Source organism: Hemiscyllium ocellatum, chromosome 47 (genome assembly GCF_020745735.1).
Source record: "Hemiscyllium ocellatum isolate sHemOce1 chromosome 47, sHemOce1.pat.X.cur, whole genome shotgun sequence".
Taxonomy (NCBI): Eukaryota; Metazoa; Chordata; class Chondrichthyes; order Orectolobiformes; family Hemiscylliidae; genus Hemiscyllium; species Hemiscyllium ocellatum.
Genome location: NC_083447.1, coordinates 16,799,066 through 16,825,123, shown reverse-complemented (window position 1 = coordinate 16,825,123; position 26,058 = coordinate 16,799,066). Strand labels below are relative to the sequence as shown.

Sequence of the window (26,058 nt, the reverse complement as noted above, 5' to 3'; positions counted from 1 at the left end):
GTTAGATTCCCTACAGTGTGGAAACAGGACCTTTGGCCCAACCAGTCCACAGCGACCCTCTGAAGAGTAACCCACCCAGACCCACTTCTCTCTGACTAATGCACCCAACATAGGCCAATTCACCTGACCTACACATTTTTGGACCGTGAGAGGAAACCGGAGCACCCAGAGGAAACCCACGCAGACAGTTGCCCGAGGCTGGACTCGAACCTGGGTCCCTGGTGCAGTGCTAACCACTGAGCCATCGTGCCGCCCCCTAATCCTTTCTTTATGGCAGGTGTGGTCTCAACAAAGCTCCATAAAACTGAAGACAGACATTTGATTTCAAATCCCCTTGTAGTGAAAGTCATTGAACCATTTGCCTTCCCTACAGCTGCCTGTCCATTGGCTAAAGTTCCAAGTGATCCAGAAAATCAGACAACTAAACTCCAAATTTTCAATACTGCTAAGGAAACTGCTAAACATTGATTGGGGAAAATTATTCCTGATAAAAAATCATCAAAAGTTCTTATTGAGGCAAATAAAAATTTGGAAATCTAAGAATGAGTTAGTGAAACCAAGTCAATTTTTCATTAACAGGGAAATAACTTATGTAGATGCAGCCAAAGGAGATCAATGAAGTGGACTTCTTACAAATTTCCCCGTGTAGTGGAAGGAAATGAAATTGAGAAACTATGGGAACTGGGCATTGGTTGCACTTTTAAAAATGGCCAACAGACGTGACCTAACTGCTTTTCCCTGTTCCTTCTTGGTAAACTAACAGACAGATTTGACATATCAATTTGAATACCTTTCCACATAAGGGTTCTTTGTGGTTCCAAGAGAATAAATACTGGACAAGATTCGATAGCAAGAGACTTGAACGTCATCCACTGAAAAATAAGAAAAATTATCCAAAAACATTAACACAAAACTTTTATTGGGGCACAAGTATAAGTGGCTCAATATAAAATGAATTCAACTTACTTATTTCTTTAAAATATGCCAATGAGGCAATTCATACCAGTGAGACAATGACAGTGGCTGATTTACAGGAGACCATTATCAACCTAACTTAATTAACAAGTGAGAGGTTTCCATCTTCATCATCTAAATGGTAAACTGATAAGAGCAAAATGAATTTAGTCTTCTGATTTCACTCGAAGTAATAGTTAGCAGGAAAGAACAGGCCTTCAATGTTGCTTGAATACCACACCTACAATTAAGCTGTACATAAATCTAACCCCAAATCTCCATAGCACTGGCTATTACATTTATTTTAGTGTCATCATTGCTGCATAAACAGTATACATATCAGTAGAGGTTTTGGGATGGGAATACACAGACTGTGCAGCTAAGTGAATAAACTGTCAAGGTCCGAGTTGATGGTACAATCATAGAATCCCTACAGTGTGGGAACAGGCCCTTCAAGTCCACACTGAATCTCCGAAGAGTAATCCACCCAGACCCATTTCCCTACCCTATTATCCTATATTTACCCCTGACTAACGCACCTAACCTACACATCCCTGAACACTATGGGCAATTTATACTGTCCAATTCACCTAAACTGCACATCTTTGTGATTGTGGGAGGAAACCGAAACACCAGAGGAAACCCACGCAGACACAGGGAAAATGTGCAAACTCCACACAGGCAGTCACCTGAGGCTGGAATCGAACCTGGGTCCCTAGTGCTGTTAGGCAGCAGGGCTAACCACTGAGCCACCATGGTACTACTGGACAAATCAGGCCCCAGAATGAAATCTGGCCTGACAAACCATGTATATATTTTAAAACTTGAATTAACCAACTAGCTGTTCGCTGAAACAGTCACACAAGGCTAAACAGTTTCTTTAACAGGAGAAGAGAAAATTATAAAAACTCTCTAGATATAAAATGCAGTTTGAAAACATTTTAGAATACCCAAATCTCCTCCAAATATTTCTAAAAACTCTCAATTTCTGGGTTTCCTAAACCAAAAATCAATCTTTGATTACTGTAATTTGAAAACAAGCTAAGAGTCTTCAATATTAGTTTCACCTGTCATAAACTACCCCACTAACACTCCGGGGGTTCTGACAGGATTAGGTCAGGAAGGACAGTCTGACTCAGCTTCTTTTTAAAAAAAAACCTCTTTCACAAAGTAAACAACATTGGAATGCTGCGGTTTTAAAATCTAAACTTAACATTAATCCAAAAATGATATTAATGTATTTAATCTCACACTTCTAATCTCACCATCCTCTAGAAACTTCTCCCTCCCACTGCCCCTCACCAGCACATTGATATTTCCATTTTCCCTTTCCTGTCTAGTTCAACCTATGTACTGCCACTGATGTTTCGTTAGTTTGTTGATCGGCACTCCAACAAGAATTCAACAAGATGAGCTAGACAAGTCTCTGAGGAACAAATGAAAATTCTCTATTACTAGAACTTCGCTGTTGCTAATAATGATAGGCAATGAGAGGACATAAACAGCCTGGTAGAATAGGAAGACACTCAGCAGATGAAATTCACTGCAGAACTTTGGTATGAAGAATGAGAGTGAGGAGTGGTGGTATGACCTACTGGTTCCAGGAACAGAGAAACCTGGGGTAGAAATCACTGAAGTGACAAGGTCAGATTGAGATAGTTGCAAAGACATTTGTTGGATAGTTACAAAGACATTTGTGACCTGGGTGTTACATGAATGACAAACTGATAAATTTCGACCTCAACTGGGAGCACTTCAGTTGATCTTGAGTGCTACATTTGGGAAGGACAGCTTTTGGAAGGGTGCAGAAAAGATTTGAGAGAACAGTTTTAGGAATGACACAATTTGGTTATATCTACAGATTGAAGAAACTGCACTTGTTCTCCCGAGGGAAGGGTTGGAGGAGATTTCAGAAAGGTGCTAAAAAATCATGAGAGTTCTGGTCAGGGATCTTTTGAGGAAGGGTTGAAAGCCAGAGGACATGGTATGAAGGTGAAAGACAGGAAGAACCAAAGGCAATACAAGGAGAAAAACATATTTAAGTAGCAAATGGTTGGTATCTGAAATTCGCTAAATGATTGCATGGTGGAAGAAAATTCAGTTGTGGCTTTCAAAGGGGTAATAGTTAAATGTTTAGAGAAAATATTTGCAGGGTTACAGAGAAAGCAAGTGAGTGGGACCAGTTGAGTTGCTCTTGCATACAGCCATCGTTGACTTATGGTCTGAATGACTTCCTTTTGAGAAGGAACCATTCTGTCTTTCACTCACTTTATGGAGATCAGCAGAATGCCCTTTTGATAATGCCATTGCTTTACTGCACTCAAAACTGAGGGCACCAATGCTAAAACCTAGCAACTGATAACAGCAGGTAGCAGCATCCTCTAAAATTAACCATGTCTCAGTTATCATTCATGTTTGTGTCAATGTTTTAAATCACGCTGCTTTTCAATCACATGGGAAGGCGAGAAAGACAAGGGAGGAATTAGAACAAAGTCCTGTACTATCCTCAGCAAACAAACAAGGATCAAATACTACCAGCAGCAGCATTCCTATCCAATTATTTCTTTCATGATCTAGCTCAACTCAGATTAATCTTACAGCCAGTTCAGCTCATTTAAGCACAGACTCTGGACTGAATTTGAGCTAATTTGCTCTTATAGGATCAAGCCTATGGAAATATTTACGAGAACCTCTGCGGTTTTACTATTTAATTGTTAGCAGTGCTGTGAATAGAGAACAAATTTAGCTACATTACACAAATCTGATTAAGCTGTGATAGCATGGTTCATATTTATTTGAAGAAATCTGTAAATGTGGATTCTTCCTTGAAAAATACATGTCTATTTAAATTTAACCATAAATTGCAAGACAAGAACAAAGGTTTCTGCTTGCAGTGCAACTTTTGTCTGTTTTGCCACTACTGACCCAGTTACAAAGTTTATAAACTCAACTAGTTGATCTTCTGTGACATTATACAAGAAGTCAAATCCAGGTGTGGGATTCCAAGTGAAACAGGGTTGGAGACTGGAGAGAACTGTCCTAAGCTTGCCAATGCTATGCAGTCTTCATTTCATAGTCACACATTCTATCTTCTCTTTTATATTTCCTCTCTAAGTTTCTTTCCTTACTTTGATAATGGAAACTACTGATATAAATATATCATGTAATATGTATCATGATAATTGCGTACTGTTTTGGTCTTATTTAAGGAAGGAGGTAAATGCACTGGAGTCATTTCGGAGGTGGTTTACTCGATTGATACCTGGAACGAGAACATTGTCTTACAAAGAAAGACCAGACATGATGGATGTGAAAATTTTGATCGCTGTTGCAGACAAGTCTGAAGTTGGAAATTGAAATTAGGGATCACAGATGAGAAGATTGTCTCAGGTGGTGGTGAAGATGGGGCATTGAAGATTTTTAAGGTGGAGGTAGATAGATTCCCGTCAGGAAGGGAAACCAAATTTTATCAAGCGCGGATAAGAATGTTGAATTTAAAACACCAACTGATCAAATACTGGATGACAAAAAGGTTTGAAGGGCCAAACTTTTGCTTCTAACTGAAATGCTTGAAATGTCATTCACTTGCCAGTAAAGGTTGGTGACAGGAGGGTGTAATTACAGTGAGACAAGTTTAAAAGATTTTCCATTATAAATGTGAATAGAAGAATTCATCAATTTTTTAAAAAATTGCTGGAAGCACATGCCGGTAACAGATATTAAACATATTTATAAAAAACCTCATGACTGATTAATGTAAATACATGGTGCATAGCTGGCAGGAATGCTATTTCTTTTGACCCTTTTTAATACCTACATATGATATCATCTCCAAACTGATGCTGTGCCAAGTGATCAAACAGTGAGGTAAGTACAGGCAAAAGAGCCACAGTGGTGTAATTGACATTCTGAGCAACTCCTTTCACTTGTGTTCGACTTTGAGAGACTTTGCCAAGCTTCAGATTCTCCACAGTTTTCTCAATATCTTCGGAGGCTCCTTCAAAAAATGACCGCAGGCCTGCTTTCACTATTTCAGGTCCAGATTTCATTACAGTCCTGTTAACAAGGAGAAACACACATATGTCAAAGCTTGAAAATTTATAACAAGACAAAAAAATCTTTGTAAATGCTTGTTGGTGAATGGCTATGCTGAATAATGCTGCCAGTGCAGTATAATTGAAAGAGTGCTGATGCCCAGACAGGCGTATCCCCACTTGGAAATCAATACCTTTGAATGGGAAGAAAGTAAAAATGAGAGAAGATAATACAAGACTAACTAACAAAAATTAATTGCTGACAGAGCTGGGCTGTCAGAGCATATAAAGAGGTTTGTCGAGTATACCCAAGGCACAACTTAAATCTAGAGTGTTAAGGATTGAAAAAATGGACTTACCTGGCATCTAGAGATCTTCCCAAAATATGCAAACAGTTTATAACTGCAGAAGCATCAGTACCTGTTTCAGAAATAAGAACAGTTAAACAGTTTTGTTCCAAGTTGTTCCAGGCTACTGTTTTAGCAATAACTTTTGTATCAAAATTGCACATGCAGTGGAAATTTGGGATTTTCAAGCAAATATTGCTCTCACAAAAAAAAGTTAAGCAAGGCCCTTCCTGCCTACTCAGGTAGATGGAAAATGTCTCATAGCCTTGTATGAAAAAGTTTTCTAATAATATTTCGTGCCAATAAACATTACCAAAACTGGTAATCTGTACTTTCTCTTGTTGCTATTTATTGGAGCTCATTGTGCACAGGTTTGCTTTTATGTCTGCCTGTGTTACAACACTGGCGATAGGGCAAAGTCATAAATATATAATTGTTTCTCTTTTTTTTAAAAAAGGCACATATGGTAATATTCTTGAAGTTAGCAATGGGAAGGAGAGAAAAATTTCAATTGAGAATGAAGTACACTAAGAGATTTGTTACTGTAAATATTTTAAAATAAGCTTTAAAGGTTACACATTTTGAGAAGAGCATTTAAGCGCTTGCATCATTTGTAAAGGTATAAACTATAACAATCTTGGATAATAAGAAAGACTAGTCTACTTAGTAACCCTTGACCAGGAAGCCATGTCAAACAGGAAAGCAGCTAAGAAAGCAGTCATGTGGCAGGCATGGAGAAAAGAGAGCTGCAACTGGAGGAGCTGAGAAATGAAGATAATCAGAGCACACATGCAGACAAAGAAAATCAACAACAAAAAGAGAAATGCAGAAAATCATGGTGAGAAGAAGAAATAAACCACTCTCAGGAAGAGGTCAGTTTGTCTGTTGGGCAGAAAAGGAATAAGAGATCTTTGAGTTAGTGCATGAGGTGGCCAAAAAGGGAAAATGTGAATGGTTTGGAGACACTGAAGTGTTTTCCCATAATGGCCATTAAGAGAATTGGGTTGATCAACTAGTTTAAAAAAAAATGGAAAGGTATGACCATCTGGACTGTCATGAACTGAAGGAGAGGAGATTCATACAAGTGTACCTTGCTGATGACAAACTTACTCATGAAACTCAGATGAAATAGGACTGTTTTCAGATAGGACCTTCCCAAAATGAAACAATCAATTATATTGAACTCGTGCTAGATTCGAGCAACCACCCAAAGTTATTAACCTCAGTTATAAGAATCAAAAAGTTCTTTGCAAATAAAAGATGATTTTTTTCTAATAACCACATTATATATATATTCATAAATTCCAACAAAACTTAGAAACAGATTTACTGTTAACAATGAGCTGCTGTGGATATTATCACAATTAAATAAGATTCCTTCCTATTCAACACGATGAAATGCAGACTATATTTTCTAGTTGAGAGCAGAAGAACAAATTGAGTGCTTTTATAGTCTTCCAGTCGGACTAAAATGTGTTACCTTACAATATATAGTTCTAAAGGATACATGGAACATGAATTGCGTTCCCCGTCTCAAAATGCATTTTTTTAAAAAAAATGTTATGCATACAGATATTTATAAACAGACACTCACAGGCAATTGAAATGATTAATTTACCCAAGTTGTTTCAGTTTGTGCATAATAATTTGCTTGCTTCGTTAGAAACAACATTTTTAAAATCTCATCACATTTCACTTCAAGCTGTTGTGACACACTTGGCTGCATGTAGCACTGAAACAGTCAAGTGACATACTATAGTATAAGCACATAAAGATACACAAATATACTAAAGGTAGAATATTTGTATAAATTAATTCTATCTAATCACCTGAAAGAGCACAAGAAACAAAAAGGTATGGCATAAGAAACTGAGATGAAGTTCACCACCTTCTTCTGGAGAGCTTTTGAGTGAAACAAAAGCTTTTTTTCCTATGCTGATCTTTAAATTTGATAAAATTGAGTCAAAGAATTTGTTCTTGGACTACCTTTACAATTTCAAGGCTTAAAAATTGAAAGGTGGCCTCTCAGAAGCTGAATTAAAAGACCAACATAATACCAGTTAAAACACACTGAAAGGAATAAAGATGAAGAACAACTGCAGTACTTATTCTACACATTGGATTTCAAATTGTTTCGTTGGAGGAAAGGCTTATATAGAAAGAAAACAAATCCAAGCTACAGACAGAACAACAGCGTGACTGGACAGTACAAGCTTCAGAAAGTGACAAACACTATGCTCCAACACTCCATGCTGCTTACCAAAGAGGGAGACTCTATGTCTGATCAAGGCTGCGAGTTTGCAGAAGATACTGAAGTAGAGAAACAGGGAAACAAATCAGGAAGAACAGAAGTGAGAAGGTATGAGAACTGGCACCAGTAATTATTGAGAGAGAGGAAGTAACAATGAGAGAAGCCTGAAGCAGATTAGACTAGGTTGGTCTAAATTGTGCACCAAATGTGTAGCTAGCTAGAAAGGTGCATTTTCCTTTACTTGTAAGTTTCAAAATCTCTAGTGGGCAAAATTACTTCTTTAATACCAACATTACATCATTTATCAGCCCAGGTCATGCTAGAAGTCAATCAGCCTTAAAACAAATGCTTCATAAAACTTGTCAATTCAATGTTTGAATTTTTTGTTTCTTGTCCTCTTGCATTACTTTAGAGCACAATAATTTACAATGATAGCTCTCCCAGCAATTTCTGGTCCTATATCATCAAATGGTGCAGTTGGCTTCCAGAGCTGAATACCTTATCCTGCTCCGAATTCTTTTGTTCTTTTTCATTTGAACTGAAAGCCCTGATAGCACAAAATAAGGCTGGCTAAAGTGGCAAAATTCACAAATAGTAAGTTGCAATCTTTGATTACCAACTTTAAAGAAAGATGTTAGGGGGTATTTCAAATTGAAATGCAAAGTTTTAAATGGGGGCCAAATTTTCATGAGTCGAAACATGTGGTGCTGGAAAAGCACAGCGGGTCAGGCAGCATCCGAGGAGCAGGAGAATTGAAATTTCGGGCATAAGCCCTTCATCAGGAATGTTTTCATCAGAAATTTTTCATGAGCCAGAAAGATTCTGATGACCTATGAAGCTGGTAGTCCTGGTTCCTGAGATTCCCAGCACCCCAATTTTTTTTTAAAATCAGCACAGGATAAAGGTGCAAGTAACTTAATTTTTGTGGAGTCAGGCCAGCCTTTTAAGGAGTCATGATTCATGGTCCCTCTGAGGTGTCTGGATGAAGAAACCATTTTAAAAGCAAGTTAAAAAGGTTTTACCCATGTCCTCATATCAACCTAAGCCCATTCAACTAATAAACACCCTGTATAAAACCAACAAACTCCAGAGTACCAATGACATCTATGAAAAAAACTTCTTAAAATGTCATACATCCAGAACACTGTTTTAAAAATTGCTTTTATGACAGTTCTATAAATGTGTCAGACATTAAAATTATCAACAGCTGAACTGCAAGCATTTGAGCCCTCCTTACCTTGTGTAGATTAACTAACCAAAGGAAAACTAATCTTAGAGAAACAGCTGTCCATCAAACAATGTGTTTGTGAGGTGGAACTGTTTCAAAATGTCTTCTCCATTATTTACTTACATTTGGTGGGTTATAGTTCTTGCAACAACCAAAATAAGGTGTTTAAGAACTTAGTACTGAGTTGAAATGACTTGGCTGATTTTGGGTTTTCCCATTCTTGGAGGAATACATCAAGGAGAAGGGATTACAAGTTGAAACCTTGATGAAACTGTATTCTTTGGAGACATTTGGCCAACATGGGTAAGCATGAAGGTGGCACAATTTACCCTGATGAAGTAGATCAACATTGTAAGGGCGAGAACAAACTGAAGTGGAATAGTCATGAGACTGGGAAAAGAATAGAAATGAAAAGAACTACTGATGCTGTAAATCAGAGACAAAACCAGAAATTGCTGGAAAGGGTCAGCAGATCTGTGGGGAGAAATCAGAGTTAACATTTCGGGTTGAGTGGCCCTTCCTCTACTAGTTCTGAGGAAGAGTCACTCGACCTAAAATGTTAGAATTTCTGATTTACAGCATCTGTAGTTCTTTCAGTTTTTCAATAAGTTTACAACTTGCCTTCTCTGATCTTTGAATTGGAAACTGTCAAGAGCAAACTTATTTGGCTGCAGACTTGAGCATTTTATGTACAGATCTCTATTCTATTTTTCAGCATCTAATTTTTGTTTCTTTTTACATGTCCTGAGCTTGTATTCTTCTGATTTCTAAATGATCATATCATTCACTTTTGTACTTCCTATATTATCAGTCATGTTCTTAATCTGAATTACAGAATTTAAGTGGAACTTCATCAGGCTCAGGAGATGAGAACGATTGCCTTGAAAATCTTTGACTGCAGGTTTGCACCATGAGAAAGTTGAATGGAATTTGACCCAAAATCACAGTTCTCTCCTTCCCAAGATATCATCACAAGAACCTGGAGCAGGAACAGGCCAAATGGTTCCTCATGCTTGCTCATCAGATTGTGACCGTAACTGCATCCACCTGTTCACCCTTCATAATCCTTGACACTCTTGTTGATCAAACATCTATCTCACTCAGCCTTGAACTTATTTAATGATCCAACCACTGTTCTCAGAGGAACAGAAAGCCTCCACATCTCAGACTTAAATGACAGGATCCTAATTTATAAACAATGTCTTCTAATTCTGGACTCCTCCACAATGGGGACATCCTCTCAGCATCCAGTTTGTCATGTCCCTCAGGATCTTATTGTGTTTCAATAAAACTACATTCTTCTAAACTCCATTGAGTTTATACTCAATCCGCTCAACCTTTCCCCACAACCTAAGTTCTACATCCCAGGAATCAGGTGAGTGAATCTTTTCTGAATGTTCTTTCGAGCTACAGCTCAGAACTTATTCTAAAGCTTTGGCACATACCCACTAAGCTTTAATCCCAGCAGAAGCCCATACACCATGGTCTGCCAATCAGCTTAATAATTATTACTTGTTCAGATTAAGAGGAAGGACTTTGCTTCACTGAGCCTACCTGGTTTCTTCACTGATTAACTTGATGGATTCCTCAGGCAAGCTGCGGATGATTCACTTATATTGTTGCAAATTATTGTAATACTGATAGAATGGGATCCATCAAAGATTTAGGATGAGGGTGGCAGGAGAGGTGAGGAAGGATGGAATGAGGGTTAGGAGAAAGACCTAACTTCTGTGCTAATTGTAAGGAAATTACAAAAATGTTCATGATTTCACTTTTAATTGTTTCCTCATGGAAGGTTAACCGAAGGTCAATCCAGATTTCCGTACAGTGAACTACAGGTCAAGGGGAATAAAGCGACAAGGAGACTGTGATAGGATTATTGGTGCTCTACAGCATCTCAGATACTATATAGTACCATAAAATGTCATCCACAGTTTGGATTGTTGGAATGTATGAGATGGCAGTTGTCAAAAGGAGGACTGTGAATTCAGTTATTCATTTTGGGATATCTACAGAAGTCCTTCTGCATATAAATTGCCATGAATAGAATCAGACTGCAACACATCCCTTTAATTCCAAAGTACATCATGTTAATAAAAGGACACATAAAAATCTTTCACTAAGTGGAGAACAATGGATAGCTAGGAGTCATTATGAGACAGGACTCTGATCAACATGTTCAAATGATGTCAAACCATGAAAGTACCCTCCACTAACGGATAATTACATTTCGAATCCCTTGAGATTACCACCTCAAAATTAAAGTTTGAAGTGAATTGATTTGTTTTGTCGAGTGATGGGGTAGGATGGAATCATGGTGGACAAAATATACTCCAAATATTTCATATGCATGATACAATCCCAGCTGGAAGATTAATGACCAACATGTAACCAACAGTCTTTTATAAAGTAAAAATATGTAGCTCAAGGTTCACTAAAATGCTATTGAAGCTTTTAATCTTGTCCTCATCAGGTTGGAATCACAAGACTACCAAGTCCCAAACAGAACAATTTGACAAGTGGACTGCAATTACTGAAATTGCTGAGGAGGATGTAGCTGACTATCTAAAACTGTGAAAGCGTAGTGTTCAGCATATGGGTCAAATTAATTGGTAATTAACTTTTTTAAAATCAGCCATGATTTTATTTTAGGCTGCATTTATACTGTAACAAAAGCAGCAATGTAAAGTGGGTTAAACTTTGAACCAGCACTAAGCTTGTAGTTTGAATTTGGAGTGAAGTATCAAAATGATACTTGAATATTTAAGTTGGAAATCTGGCAGTATTGCAATGAAATATTTTGTCTGCTCCCAATTTTTCAAATGTTGCGCCGCTAATCTTTGGAAACAATGTGGCAAACGTCTGGCGAGATTCTGAAGAAACATCATACTGGACTTAAAACATTAACTCTATCTCTCCATCAGATCTACTCAGTTTCTCCAGAGTTCTATGTTTTTGTCTGGGGAGACTGAAAGCATTGAGGGTATTTGCCAGTTTAAATGATCAACACTTGTTAAAGCAAGCATTACCAGTGACCAATTCTGTTTGCTAATGCTGTGTTTTGGTTGAAATGCAATGTAGTATTTACAGCAACCACAGATATTATTGAAATCATCCTGGTCAATGAAGGTAACTATAAAGAAAATGCATTCAGAAAGGATGTTTCAAACAATAAGCCACTATATTCATGGTTTATCATACTCTTGTCCAATATACATGATAACCCAAAGTACAGACCTGGCTATCATCTCCTTCTCTTTGTTTGAGGAATGTCCTCCACTGCCCAAGAGTTGAGCTGGGGTAGAAAGGAAGTATAAGCAATGATTCTTGAAGTATTGATTTATCAAAGGGAGTAAAATCTGAGGAACAAAAATGAATGCATTAGAGATTTAAGAGTTTTAATATGGAAATGTCACTTTAATAAGCTAAGCAATTAGTTCACTAATTAATGTATCATTCAATATACTTCCAGATAGCTGATAAAGGCATACATTGTTTTCTATAACAACATACAATACAGCAAACAAATATAATCATCATGCATGATATTTGATGGTAAAATGTCTGAAAATAGTTACTCAGTTATAATGCAATCATTTCTGTTAATTTTAGGAACCTTGTTATTTGCAATAAAACAAGTTTAGACAAAATCATTTTGTGAACAATAACAGTGTTGATCATTAAACTCTAAGTTACATCTACTGACATTAGTCTAAAGTTTCCACCTTGGATGGAATCAGCTATCTAGCTGGAAATTACATCAGATTTCATAAATAATTCTTGCTCATAGTTGTTTTTCTCCTGCTTCTGACCTGCCATTATTCTAACAATGCAAATCGCAACATGCATGGCAAGGTCATCATAGCGGAGCCTTATTTCTCTGTCTGAAACTAAATTTGCAGAATCCTCTTCACAGTACGCAACAGATTTATCTAACTTTCACTTTTTCACTTTCATCTTTCTCACTTTCACCTAACAGATTTATCTATCTGCTTCATTTGAATTTGATATGTCAGACATGAACATGAAAACCTATTGTGTTCTAGGTCAGCAGCATGCAGTCTTTATGAAAGGACCGGTCTGGACAAAGTCAGGGAACGTAGGGAAGCTGGACTGTTAAAACATCAACCTGAACTATATTATGATTCCAATGATGGTACTACTGCACAAGTCAGATCCTAGTTTCTGCTCTATAAACTGTGAAGTCTTCTTACATGAACACTGACGTTTGTCAGTTTTTGAAACCCCGTAGCTTCTAACCAAACACTCCTGATCTGAGGGCTTCACAACCTAAACTTTTCTATTGAGATGACTGTGCTTTCCCTCCACTTTCCTATACTTTTGTAGGGAGAGAAAACTAAATTTGCTGCTGACCCAGTCAGATCTCTTCTGAAATGTCCTAAAAACTTTCAATCTCAAGTTTTCTAAATCAAAAATCAATGCTCTATTATTTTAGATCAGGTCACTTTTCTTGCAAGGCTATGTATCCTAGCCTATTCTTAAAAAGAACAATAAAATAATGCATTTTGTTTGATGTTTTCTTCTTGCCCTCATCAGGGTAATTCTCAAGTATACTAACATAAGGGGGAAAACCAAAACTTACACAGTACCAAAGGAGAATGTTGACTAGGTGGCAAGTGGAATCTAATTGGTGGCAGTGTTGCCATTGAGATTACAGCAGCCAATAGTGATTGACAGTTAAATGCCAGTGATAATATCACTAATGCAACAATCTCCCCTATAAAGTAATTATAAATATTAAGGTTACATCATAACTTTGAGGTCTACGCACACTCAGAAAATTGTAGGTAGATCCCAGTTAAGCTGGAATAATTCTGTAGGATCAATCTGATCTGGTATGAATACTAGAAATGGTTTATCTTGTCCAACTGTAAGACATAGTTGCTAATCTAATGAAATATCTTTTTATTTCATAACACATTCAGTTCAATTCTTATTATACAAATACAATGTACTCATGACCTTTTCTCTATTGCCAGTGGAATTATCTCTTAGTTGAGTGAAGCCCATATTTTTACCTTTGCAAAGAATTTGATTTCCTGCTCATGGGGTGATTTCTCAACTCTTCCACTGCTTACAACAGCCTCTGCATTGTTGAACAGAGATAACATTGGGGTGAAGCACTTTTGACAATTATGACCCAAAAAATACATTCAGTGTTCAAATATCAATTGTTCCAACTTATTTCAGGTTGCCTAGTAGATATGACAACCTGTACATTTTCATTATTTTTGAATGACATCATTATCTCCAGGATACTGAAGACTGAATTCAAATCACTAATGAAGTACCATCAAGCTTTTACATCTGCTTTTCATAATATTATTTGTACCAATCTTTTCTCATGTGATATATAAATACACATACAAGAGCTACACTATATAAACTGCCATTCACGCTAATCAACCTTTGCTAACGTTTACCCTCTATACTTAGCAGCAGAGGAAATAGAAGCAACAGGCCATTTGACCCTTTGCCTCTGCTATGCTGTTCAATATGATCATGGATGATCATCAAACTCAATAGTCTGTTTTTGTTTTTTCCTAATATCTTTTGATCTCTTTTGCTCCAAGAGCGATATCCAACTTCTTTTTAAAATCATATAATGTTTCAGACATTGGTCTGCTTTCTGTGGTAGCGAATTCTACAGGCTATCACTGTCTGGGTGTAGGAATTTCCCCTCATCTCAGTCCTAAATGGTTTACCCCTTATTTTTAAGACTGCGATCCTGTGTTTTGGGCTCCCCCATTTTTTCCTACATCTTACCTATCTAGTCCTGTTAGAATTTTACAGATTTGTAGGAGAACCCCCCTTCACTCTTCTGAACCTTAGAAAATATAATCCCAATTGATTCAACCTCTCCTCATATATCAGTCTGGCCAAACCAGGAATCAGTTTGGTATACGTCAGTAGCACTACGTCTATAGCAAGAACATTCTTTCTCAGATAAAGAGTCGAAACTGCACACAATATTCAAAAAGTGGTGTAACCAAGACTTTGTATAGTTGCAGTGCAACATCTCTGCTCCCGAACTCAAATCCTCTCATGAGAAAGGCCAACATACCATTTGCCTGCAGTATCACTTGCTATATCTGAACGTTCACCTTTCGTGACTAATATAGGAGGACACTCAGGCCTGACTACAGAGGGGCAGCAGTTTTTATGGTAATCAGTAGTTGCCATTAGGCTAGCTTCCCCCATGATTTCCAGGTTAGATTAGATTAGATTCTCTACAGTGTGGAAACAGGCCCTTCGGCCCAACAAGTCTGAAGCCCTTCACACGAGGCTCCAACAGCACTGATGATGTTCCCTAGCCAGGGAACGAAACGTTTGCAGCAAAAACTTCCAGCTCGGCGAGCAGAACCACACCAACAAGTCTACACCGACCCTCCGAAGAGTAACCCACTCAGACCCATTTCCCTCTGACTACGGGCAATTTAGCATGGCCAATTCACCTGACCTGCACATCTTTGGATTGTGGGAGGAAACTGGAGCACCCGGAGGAAACCCATGTAGACACGGAGAGAATGTGCAAATTCCACACAGACAGTCGCCCAAGACGAGAATTGAACCTGGGACCTTGGTGCTGTGAGGCAGCAGTGCTAACTACAGAACCACCGTGTTGCCCCGTGCCGTTGTGGTCTGAATATATATCTATTATTGCTAATATGTTTTTAACACATTAAATCATGAGTATCAACTAAGTTACTTGACCAGTTATACCTATATGTGCAACAAACTCTTGAGCTATGTCCAACCACTGCAACAATTTCTTCAGAAAACCGTAGGCAAATCTCTTCTCAATGGAGGATGTGTCCAGTTCCATGTCCTTCAACCCTCTATAAAAGAGTTTAAAAACCATGTTACTTTGAATACATTAAAAACATCAACAGTTAACGCAATGAAATTATTTCAAAACTATTGATTTCTTTGCATCAGAAGAGAGACTATTTAATCATCTGCCTCTCCCTCTTGTTCCAACAGGAGTCCATTCCCTCCTGCTCTTTGATCAGAATATTCTGCAGCTCTCCCATACACATTTTCCCATGCACATTATAGTCAACAGTAGTGAATGATGATGGAAGAGACTCCAATTTCTTTCTATCAGCTAGTTGATCAGGAATACCTCCTGCCATTGCTGCGTAGACAAAGGATTTGCAGGTTATTATACTCAAAACGATTAGCTGTGTTACAAATAACTTCTAGCTTGGAGTTAAGAATGATACCTGCTGCTCCACAAGACCTTCTGAGAGCCAATATGTCTCCAAAACAAAACATTAAACTACTCCACTACCTACTTTTGATCTTCCCTTTCATCCTCCTATATCCTTGAATAAATCATAACAATCCAATTTGCCAATCACCTCTGCCTGTTTAAAACATATCCCACCAAAAACACCATAAGCAACGTGAACATTATTTAGTCTATCATTTTCAATCTCTCAATGATCTTTAACACAATTGATCAGTCCAAATTCCTCCACTAAAGTTTAAGAGTTTCTTTTTATTCTAGACCATCGAGTATGATCTCCAGGACAAACTATAAGAGAGGCTTACAAGTTGAGTTCATAAGGAATTCCCTGGGCCATCTCAAATCTGTACTTTAACAGTCCGACAGTGATTTTCTTCCTAGCTGCTTTTTACCAGCTATCATTTGTCCTGGGATGAACTGGCCAGATAGTGCCATGATATAATTTTTTAGCCTTCACTGCTTCCTTTATTTCATCTGTGACCAATGGACCACCTCTCATGTAAATGATAATGGCTGTTCTCTGCTACTGGTTTAACTTTTAAAATAAATTGTTTATATGAGGTATGTGCACTTCTAGACCATCTGCCTTTATTGCCTTGACAAGATGGTTGAGAACCACCTTCAACAAGTGGTGGTGTGTCAAGGAATGTCAACACCTATCAAGAAGTGATAAAATGTGCATTTATGAATATGAGCGGTTTCCTCAACCAATTGCAGTTTAATAGTCTGCAATTTAAGTAACAGAACTATATATCTGTTTTTTGCATGTGTTTGGGTACTTGTAGATACTCAATGAGTTGGCAATAAGATGAAGGGGAAACAGTGATGAATGGAAGTAGATTCAAAATTGTAGTATTGGGGGGGGGGGGGGGGGGAGGTGTACATGCCCTGCATGGGTTGGCTTCGGTGCAGTGTGGGGAGTCTGTGGAGGTAAGTGGAAGTGAAAGAGGGGGTTGTGAAGGGTGAGGGCTGGTGGAATGTGGTGTATTCTCCCTTTTTGGAGAGGAGAAGTATCTGGTTTGAATCTGACCCCACATGAAGCCATCACACCTTTGGGATTGTGAAAAAAGCATGCTTTTGCAGAAAAAGTGCACAAAATTAATTGGGAACAGCAATGTTGTCAAGAAACTGTCAAAAAATGTGGACTTATAAATGGCTATAATCAAAGTGTTGGTTCGCATTAAAGGATATAGGATATGTGCTGTGAGACCAAAATTCAAATCTGTCAGTTCCATAACGGGATACCGATTGATAGACACTTCCAACTGCTTAGTGATTTGAAATATTTGCTTACGTAAGGAATTAAGCACTTAAGTGTAATTTTTTAAATGTAGATTTATATACAAATTTATTTTGGCATCCAGGATTTCTACATGTCTGAAGAGGTTTAATGATTAACTTGTAAATATGTCTGTAGCTATGGTGATTTCTGTTAAAACTATCAGTGGAAGGTAACCTCAAAATAACTAATGCATCTTTGTTTACATTGGAAGCATTTACAAGTGAATAAATTATGCAATATACTATATTTTCTGATGGAAATTTTTGTAGGTTTTTTTTAAATCTTAGGATGAAACACCCATTATTTGAAGAAAAATGTTTTAGTTTATTTTGCTTTGGGTTAGTCTTTTTTGCTGAAGCTGGATGCATGACACAGTTGCTCCTGACAAATGAAGAAGATAGTTTAAAATTGTTAAAAATTGGTTAACGCCGTGTAAAGAGTTTAGTTTAAAAGTTCCAGACCATAAGTGATTAGTTAAACTCTTGCAAAGGTTATATAAAACTGAGAGATGGTAAGCACAGTTATCTAACTAATCAAGGAAGAGCCTATCAGATTTTTGTAACTGGATATTGAAGTCACAGCTAAGTCAAATGCTATGAAGGACAGAAAAGGGCATTCTCATTGGTATTTGAGTACTGCCATGGGATATTAATGGAACTGTATTTTACCGTGTGTCAAAACCTATAAATGTGTTTTATATATACACTGTTTGGCTTATTCTATCTTAATTTCCTTTAGACAATAAACTTCAGTTGATTGCCACATTAAAATCACACAAAATATAATCGATTAAGTCCAATTTCAGTTCGGGATCTCAGGTGTCCAATAATAATATCAGCTGGAATCATTATATAAGAAATTGGATACTTCAGTAAAATGGTTGCTTTCATAAGGGATTAGTTGAAGTAATTTCTATGTATTTTTTCTGTGTTTTTTTTTGTATCAGTGTTTACATTATTCAATAGTGACTTCAGCAATAGACTGATAATTTAACTCTCTGCCATAATGCCACCTAAATTATACTCATGCTGGATTTTAGGCGAGGTTGCATTGGCAGGAAGAGGCAAAGACAGTTACACTGATTTGGCAAAGGGTCTTAAGGGACATGTCAAATGATTCAGGATCTATGAAATATAAGAGGAGCTATGGGTAGATTGACACATGGCTATCAATGGTCTTGGAGGATGGGTAGATAGGCATAGGGTACATAAGGGGCCATGGGTGAATGCACAAGGGCATAGGTTGCATGGAAAATTAAGTGTGGGAACAGGACTTGAAATTAAACTTTGATCAGTGCCAAAAGCCCCAGGCAGGTTTTCTGCCCAGGCCACCTTGGTAAGTTGGGCAGACTCTTAGGTTCTTCCTGGGTTATCCAGCCAACTCCCAATTCTATCATCACCACCCTCCACTCCCAAATCTTGGAGAATCAGCCATTTTTAAAGATTGGATTTTCAAAGCTGGAAAATGTTATGACCTATTCAGATTGTTTATGACACAGATTCCTGGCCAGCACTTCCTGAGGTGGAACTTAACGATGGACTTTCTGGTCCAGAAGTAGAGACACTACCACCACATTGCATGACCCCTGTACTTTTTAATCAACCTGCGGCAGGTCAAAGTTGAACCTTCTGGTTCAGAGGTAAAAACACCATCATAGGGCCACAAGACTATCTTTTACACTGAATACTTTTAAAAAGTGACAACTGCTTACAGCGACACCTTACTCTCGTGTTTCCTTTCAGCTTTCATAAGCCAAAACACAGCCATGCTCTCAGGTAACAGATTTACAAAGGTCTGAAAACAAAACAGTAACATCTTGGGGCAACGGTGCATTTAAAAAAAAATCAGCTTGTTTGAATGTAATATACTCATCACAACCTGAGATAGGACTTGGACAAAGATCTTCTGGTCCAGATGTTGGAACACTATCACTATATCACAAGACCCCCTTTAATTAACTCTGTAGGAGCATGGTTAAAGCCAGGACTGCAGGCAAACAAAGTGGCAGGAAAGTAATCAGATAATGAGCACACTCCACCTACATATTTGTAACCGTAATTTATTCAAGGAACATTTCTGAAGAGTTAGTAGGCAGTAAAACATCAAGTCATGGATAAGCTGAAACCATCACCAGTCCACTCTGCATGTGAAGGAGTATTCTAGCTAGGTTATCCAATTCTGAGACCAATGGTTTGTATAGAGGTGCAAAAGCTTAATCAGTACACACCATGTCAATTCTGATAGACGACTGCAACTTGAAACTGCAGAAGACTAAAACTGTGCTGCAGCAGAAGAAAGCAACCAATAAACATCCTTTCAAATAATACAACTGGAGATTCTACTATTGCTGAGTGAAGCTAAAGACATTGATTGGAATGTTGAGTTCAAAAAGACACGAATAGCATTAAATCAGTGTGTGATGACTGTTGCTATCTAGTCAGCTCCGACAGGGTTGCCTGAGAATGAATGGATTTGGGAACAAGTGATGATTATATGTCGCTTAAAGATAATTGGGTGTGAACTTGATTGTTTGTATCTGTGTGTATAATGGGAACATGCATTCATTAGGTTGTACTTCTATGATATAAGTGTTGGAATGAACTCTCACTAGAAAAGTATATACTTGGATTCTATCTAACAATCTTTAAGTTCAGGTATCCATCACTGTATGCCTAGTTTCCTTCCAGCTGGCATTATTTTGTGCTAAAATCTGTATCAATAAGGAATTCAGTATGATAAACCATGTGTGTGTATGCACTGCAACAATTTTGAGATCTAAGGGCACTCGTGGTGGTCAAAAACAGATAATACAAGTCTGATTCCTCACCTGGCGGGGGCATTCTTCCTTCAGCTTCAGGACCACACTACAAGGCTCAAATGGGGGTTGAAAGCTTGGAAACAGTGACATGGTTGATCCCAAATTGACCTGGAATGTTGGGCAGCCACAATCCCACCTGTCTCCAACAACCACACATACAAATACACTCTCTGCTCCATGCAGTAGGCCATTCCTTAATACCTCCAGTAACCTGCAGGCTGGCAAGAAAATTCCAGTTAACCTGTGAAAATAGGGAATAAGGCAGTCCTGCCATCACGTCCAGGGGAAAATGGCTCTAGGGAGTGATGGAGCCCAGGAACCAGTCCAACAACTGGCATAATGATGTTCTGCAACTACCTGCCTTCATTCCTGGCCCAGTTATTCATCACTGCCATGGCTTTATGAGGTGTATTAAGGACTGATTCATTAGCCTGGAACTCAGGTAGCTCAATTGCTACAGCATCAAACATTTTATATATTTGCAAGTGATGAATTTAGAACACTACGGAGATAGGACCGGAAATTGGGTAGCTCTTTCAGGAGCTGATACAGACATGAAGAGCTGAATGGCATCCTTCAATAGTGTAAAATTCTTTGATTAGTCTCAGAAATTTTATTAGGGCTACTTTTTGAATTAAAAGGCACAATGAGACAAATTTCATTTGCATGTCTGAGTTTTGTAAAATCATCTGACCAAGTTAATTGGTACATTTATGTTGCCTCATTCAATGCATTTTGCATAACAACTTACCTTGTTACAGCATAGCCATGCATTTGCAAGAATTTGAGCAATTCGTATGCTTTCTCTCTGTCTCGAGCTTTCTCTTTAGCAGTCAGTGTGTCATACGGAACCAAAAGTGGATGGGTTCCACCGCCTTGTTTAAAAAAGAGAGAAAATTAGAGCTGAAAAGTAGATGCATTAGAATCTGTGATGGCAGGCTGAACAGAATGGAGCTAAGGTAATGAATCTGAAAAAAGTTTTAAAAATCATTATAAATAAATGAATTATAGGAATGCAGAACGACAAGAAAGCACCATATGCATGATGACTAGCACATACAAATGGAAGGAATAGGCAAGGCATTTCTAATGGTAACAATGTAGTATGAAAACAACATAGCATACTAGCCTGTAGAATCTGGATGATGAAAAAACTATCTGCACTGCCCTATCAGGTGAAACAATCTGACTACACTTATCAGATAAGAGGAGATACAATGGGGGGATGAACTATATAAATATGTATTGGGCAGCAGCCAAAACATAATGCTCATTACAAGCAGAATCTGATATTTAACTTCATTTACTGCAATGGAACTGCAGACCACCAGGTGCTTCAGTAATGGGTAGCTATTGAATATGGCATACCACCCATGATGAATTTATGGTCTCCCAGGGAATTGTCTTATATGGTATCTGAGCATTCTTCCTTTTGAAATCTTTCATTTTGAATTCTACAAATATACAAGTATCTACATAAAGTGTGCTCAAAAGTAATCAGACAATAGTCAGAATTGGGTGGTAGCTGAAGAAAATCGAAATATGAAGATAAACCATGAAAAAGAAAAGGAGTAGGAGGGAAAAATATAAACTGAAGAGTGAGGATCAGAAATAAAGATACAAAGGGGAAGAATAACAAGCATAAAAAAGGGAAGTGATGAAGAAATACTTTGAACAGAAACTCGTTCGAAAAAAAGGAGAAATGGAAGCAAGTAGTGAGAGAGTGAAATCGGTAATGATGACAAAATAATGTGAGGAGACAAATGTAAGTTGCATCAACAAGATGAGTTGATCTTCTCTGGATACAATTATGAATGCTTGCCAGGTTAAACCATCAGTCTAAATACAGAAAAACCACAACATTTTAAAACAATAACATTAAATTTGAACACTTTCTATTCAGCTAATGCAGCAAAATTGGTTATCAAGATTGGGAATGTGATTCAAGTAATATTTGAGAAACAAAAGCAACTGTGATAAATTAGATTAAGAAATCACTAATCAATTTACATGTATAAGGAACAATTTAATCATTTAGACTTGTTGAATATTCTCACTTTTTAAAAACATTTTAGTACATTTTTACAACGACTCTTTGGTAACACGAGAACTGGTAGTTAAGCGCTAGCAGTACACCAGTGTTATTTTCAAATGGTATGAAATATTTACTGTTCATGGAAACAACCAAATTGAAGTCTTAACACCTTCCGAGAAAATGATGCAGTGAGCAATTGCAATTGTTAAACTGCAAGATGTTACAGCAGAATAGCAAACACAGAGATGCAACATTCTGCATGTAATTACCTCACAAAGAAGGGAAACTAATCCATTTACTAAAAAACAAAAGATTTATAACAGTTATGTTGAAATCAATTACCTGGAAGTACCATTCTAGTATGTATAGTGTGTTAATTTTTAGTGAAGAGGAAGGACAGAATTGTGCCAATTTAAGTGGTCAGCATTGTCCTCACACTTTTCTCAAAAATATTTTAAAGAGAATATTTGAGGGTAGAGCAATTTTGAAGTAAAACACTATTTCTGGAGAGACTGTGAAACATGAGAAAAGGCACAACATATGTCAGTGAGCAATTCACAATGAAGTAATGCTGATCACAGGTTATTTGTGCATTACTGAAGCATTTACATGATCAATAAGTCACAGTATGCTGACAGGAAAGTAATTGGTCGATACCACTGGAATGTGAGCTGACATCAACATACCCACCACTTGCACCAACTGAGCAATTAATATCCAACTGGATATTTCTACAAAGTGACTGCCATAAATGAATTGTGGGAAATGAGGAAAAATCTCTTCAATCTAATTCATAGAAATGCAGCTAAATCAACAGCTACCTCATTTTCATGATGTCTAAATGCTGCACTATATGATGCAATGCGTCTGAAGAATTAGGATTTGGAGGAGCTGGTGTTGGACAGGGGTGGACAAAGTTAAAAATCTCAACATCAGGTTATAGTCCAACAGGTTTATTTGGAAGCACACTAGCTTTCGGAGTGCTGCTCCTTCATCAGGTGGTTGTGGATTCCAGAATGTACTCCAGGTGTGACCTCACTAGCACCTTATGAGGTGCAACATAACCTCTCTGCTTTTAAACTCAACCCCTTGAGCAATGAAGGACAAAATTCCATTTGCCTTCCTAATTACTTATTGCACCTGCAGACGAACCTTCTGTGATTCATGCATAAGGACACCCAGGTCCCTCTGCACAGCAGCATGATGTAACTTTTTATCATTCAAGTACTAATCTTTTTACTGTTACTTCTACCAAAATGTATGATTTCAGATTTATTAACATGGAATTCCATCTGCCAAACTTTTGCCCACTCACTCAATGTATCTATGTTCCTCTGCAAAGTTTCACAGTCCTCTGCACACTCTGCCCATATTGTTTTGGAAAATAGTGTATAGCATGATTCTACCAGACTATTTTCACATGATGGGAAAAGCTTATAACGAGATGTTTACTCTGGCAATCCTACTCATGGCCTCCTGACATGCTCAGTGGTGAAATGAGATATATTCTGCAGTGGATCTTCTTGAGGAGATTAATGTGCTGTGTTCCATCAAATGAGGTTCATGGCCACAATTGCACTTCAGGTCATCCCTGATCTCCCACTTATGAAGGTGAATCCTGCAAGTAGTCTGTGTTTGCTAGCTAGAGTTATCACTAGAACAAATGAAGACCTGAACGTTGCCTGGATTGAAAATCATGAAAGCATGAGGAAGAAAATCTTAAAAATGAAGGCATAGTAATTTCATGAGATTATGGTAACAGACAATGCATAAAACATACAGCAGGTTTTAATACCCGATGGCATATTATTGGCAATGTAATCTTACCTTTAGCTTGCAACTCTAGCTTCTTCTTACGGCCCCATGTGTTATGGTAATTTTCTGCGAGTTGCTCTGCCATCGACTGCAAAGTACAGGATGTGTGTTTAAAGTCCAGAAATATTACAGAATGTCTCAATTTTTCTAATCTTTTAGGCAAGTTTGGGTCACAACATTATCTTTGTTTAAAATGAAGTATTTTAAAGCTCTTAGTACCTAAAATCCACAAAAACATCAAATTTAGCAGAAAAGTGCATCTTGAATCTGGCAAATAGATTGAAACCTTAGCTGAGAGGGGTTAAAAGTATATCAGAAAACTAGGAGAACACTCAAAGTTTCAGAGCCTACACTACATCAGTGTTTTAACAAGAAGAATAATAACAATTCCTAGTTACTCATCGGAACGAGTAATGCAGTTCTTTGTACAGCTTCTTATACCATGTTCTTTATGTTTCACAGGACATATATAATCATGGTATTAAACACTCTGAAATTGCACTCTGAAACCTGCCTGTTGCTCTTCTTTAAGTCATTTCAGAAGATCTTGATCTTAACAATTTGGACAAATTCCTAGTCTGTCTTCATGTGGGCCGATGTCAACTCTGTCTGATAGAGCTCCTATGAACTACCTTAGGATGCATTACTCTAAAGGCACTATACAAATGTGATGGTTGCTGATTAATTTGCTTAAACATTTTCCTGGCATGCTCAGCATTTTAGCAGATGATGCACTAGGATGCCAGCCCCTCCCTTGGGAAAGTTACTTATTTGTGGTTAAAGCAGTCACCTATAGCATTGGTATTCATTTTAGTTGGACATGAGACAAAATAGGGATTCAGTTACTGACCAAAACATGTGGCTGAATTCTGGTATGTCATTATGGGCCACGAGACAATCCAGACGAGATTTGAAAGAATGCTGTCAGGACTGGAAATTTGTAAGTTTAGATTAGATAGTGTTATAAAGTTGAAGGCGTGTACTGTACCTTTAAGAGAGAGCGAATGCTTATAAGAGCAGAGTGTATTGGAAAACTGAAATTATGTAACAGTTGGTATGAAATAGATACCTGAGTTGGTTGTTGTTTTGTCAACAATTCAAATTTAACCAGTTTAAATTATGTTCCAGGATAATAAAACCCAACCAAGTTTGAATTTATTATTTTGCCAACATCGATCCAATGAGACGATCTGATGTTGGGGATGTAAAAAAGGCAGGCATTTTTAAAATCAGACAGAGCATCTGCAATCGAGAGAGACCCAAGACATTGAAACGTTCTCTGCCTTTTCATATGAAATACCTTCACAGTAAAAAGAAAGACGAATGACCCAGGGAGGTCTTCAGTTGGAGAAGAAAGACACCAAAGATGACAGCGCTGTATGGTTTTGGAATTAAGTTGATGCAATTTTAGCAAGTGTTTTATTGGAACAGTATATTACAGAGTTGGACGCAGGTAATAAGCAGTTAAGAGAAAGGGGGCTTAGAGTTGTGAATAGTTGTTGTTTAATGTTTACTTTTCAAGTTAAAGAATACACTGGTGCTATTTTCTTTAAATAGTGGAATTTGGGGAGTTCTCTGTCACACATATTTTAATAGATTACAAGGCGAGGTGAGCTTTTCTGGGTGGTTGTTTTAATTAACAGAAAGGTTCACCATCGTGTCGTAACAACAGGCAGTTGTTTTCCTCAGAAAGGAGGCTGAGGGGAGATTTGGTTGAGTCATACAAGGTTGTGAGCAGGCTGGACTGAGTGAATATGAATGTCCAATTTCCCTTAGCAGAGAGATAAAGTGATTAGGGGCATGGGTTTAAAGTGATTGTCATAAGGATTATGCCTGGACAGGGTGCAGAGGGAATTCACTAGCATGTTGCCTGAGATGGAAAGTCTCAGTTATGAGAAAAAACTGGATAAGCTGGGATTGTCTTCCTTGGAGCAGAAGAGGCTGAAGGGTCATCTGATTGCAGTGTACAAAATTATGAAGATTGTGAGAATCTTTTCCCCATGCCAGATGTGCCTAAGACC

The 26,058-nt window shown here is 37.7% G+C and overlaps 1 protein-coding gene across 9 annotated transcripts in view; it reads right to left on the bottom strand.

Moving 5' to 3' along the window:
- Nucleotides 1-26,058, bottom strand: part of LOC132836584 (ryanodine receptor 1-like) — a 402,705-nt gene that overhangs the window by 133,622 nt on the left and 243,025 nt on the right. For all 9 annotated transcript variants that reach the window (XM_060855950.1, XM_060855954.1, XM_060855953.1 and 6 more), the window contains exons 56-64: nt 24,050-24,125; nt 20,939-21,062; nt 15,559-15,674; nt 13,854-13,921; nt 12,052-12,173; nt 7,596-7,645; nt 5,348-5,408; nt 4,772-5,010; nt 791-872 (exon numbers count right to left, since the gene is read on the bottom strand). In XM_060855950.1, coding sequence (XP_060711933.1) covers nt 791-872; nt 4,772-5,010; nt 5,348-5,408; nt 7,596-7,645; nt 12,052-12,173; nt 13,854-13,921; nt 15,559-15,674; nt 20,939-21,062; nt 24,050-24,125 — 938 coding nt within the window. The remainder of the gene's footprint in view (nt 1-790; nt 873-4,771; nt 5,011-5,347; nt 5,409-7,595; nt 7,646-12,051; nt 12,174-13,853; nt 13,922-15,558; nt 15,675-20,938; nt 21,063-24,049; nt 24,126-26,058) is intronic.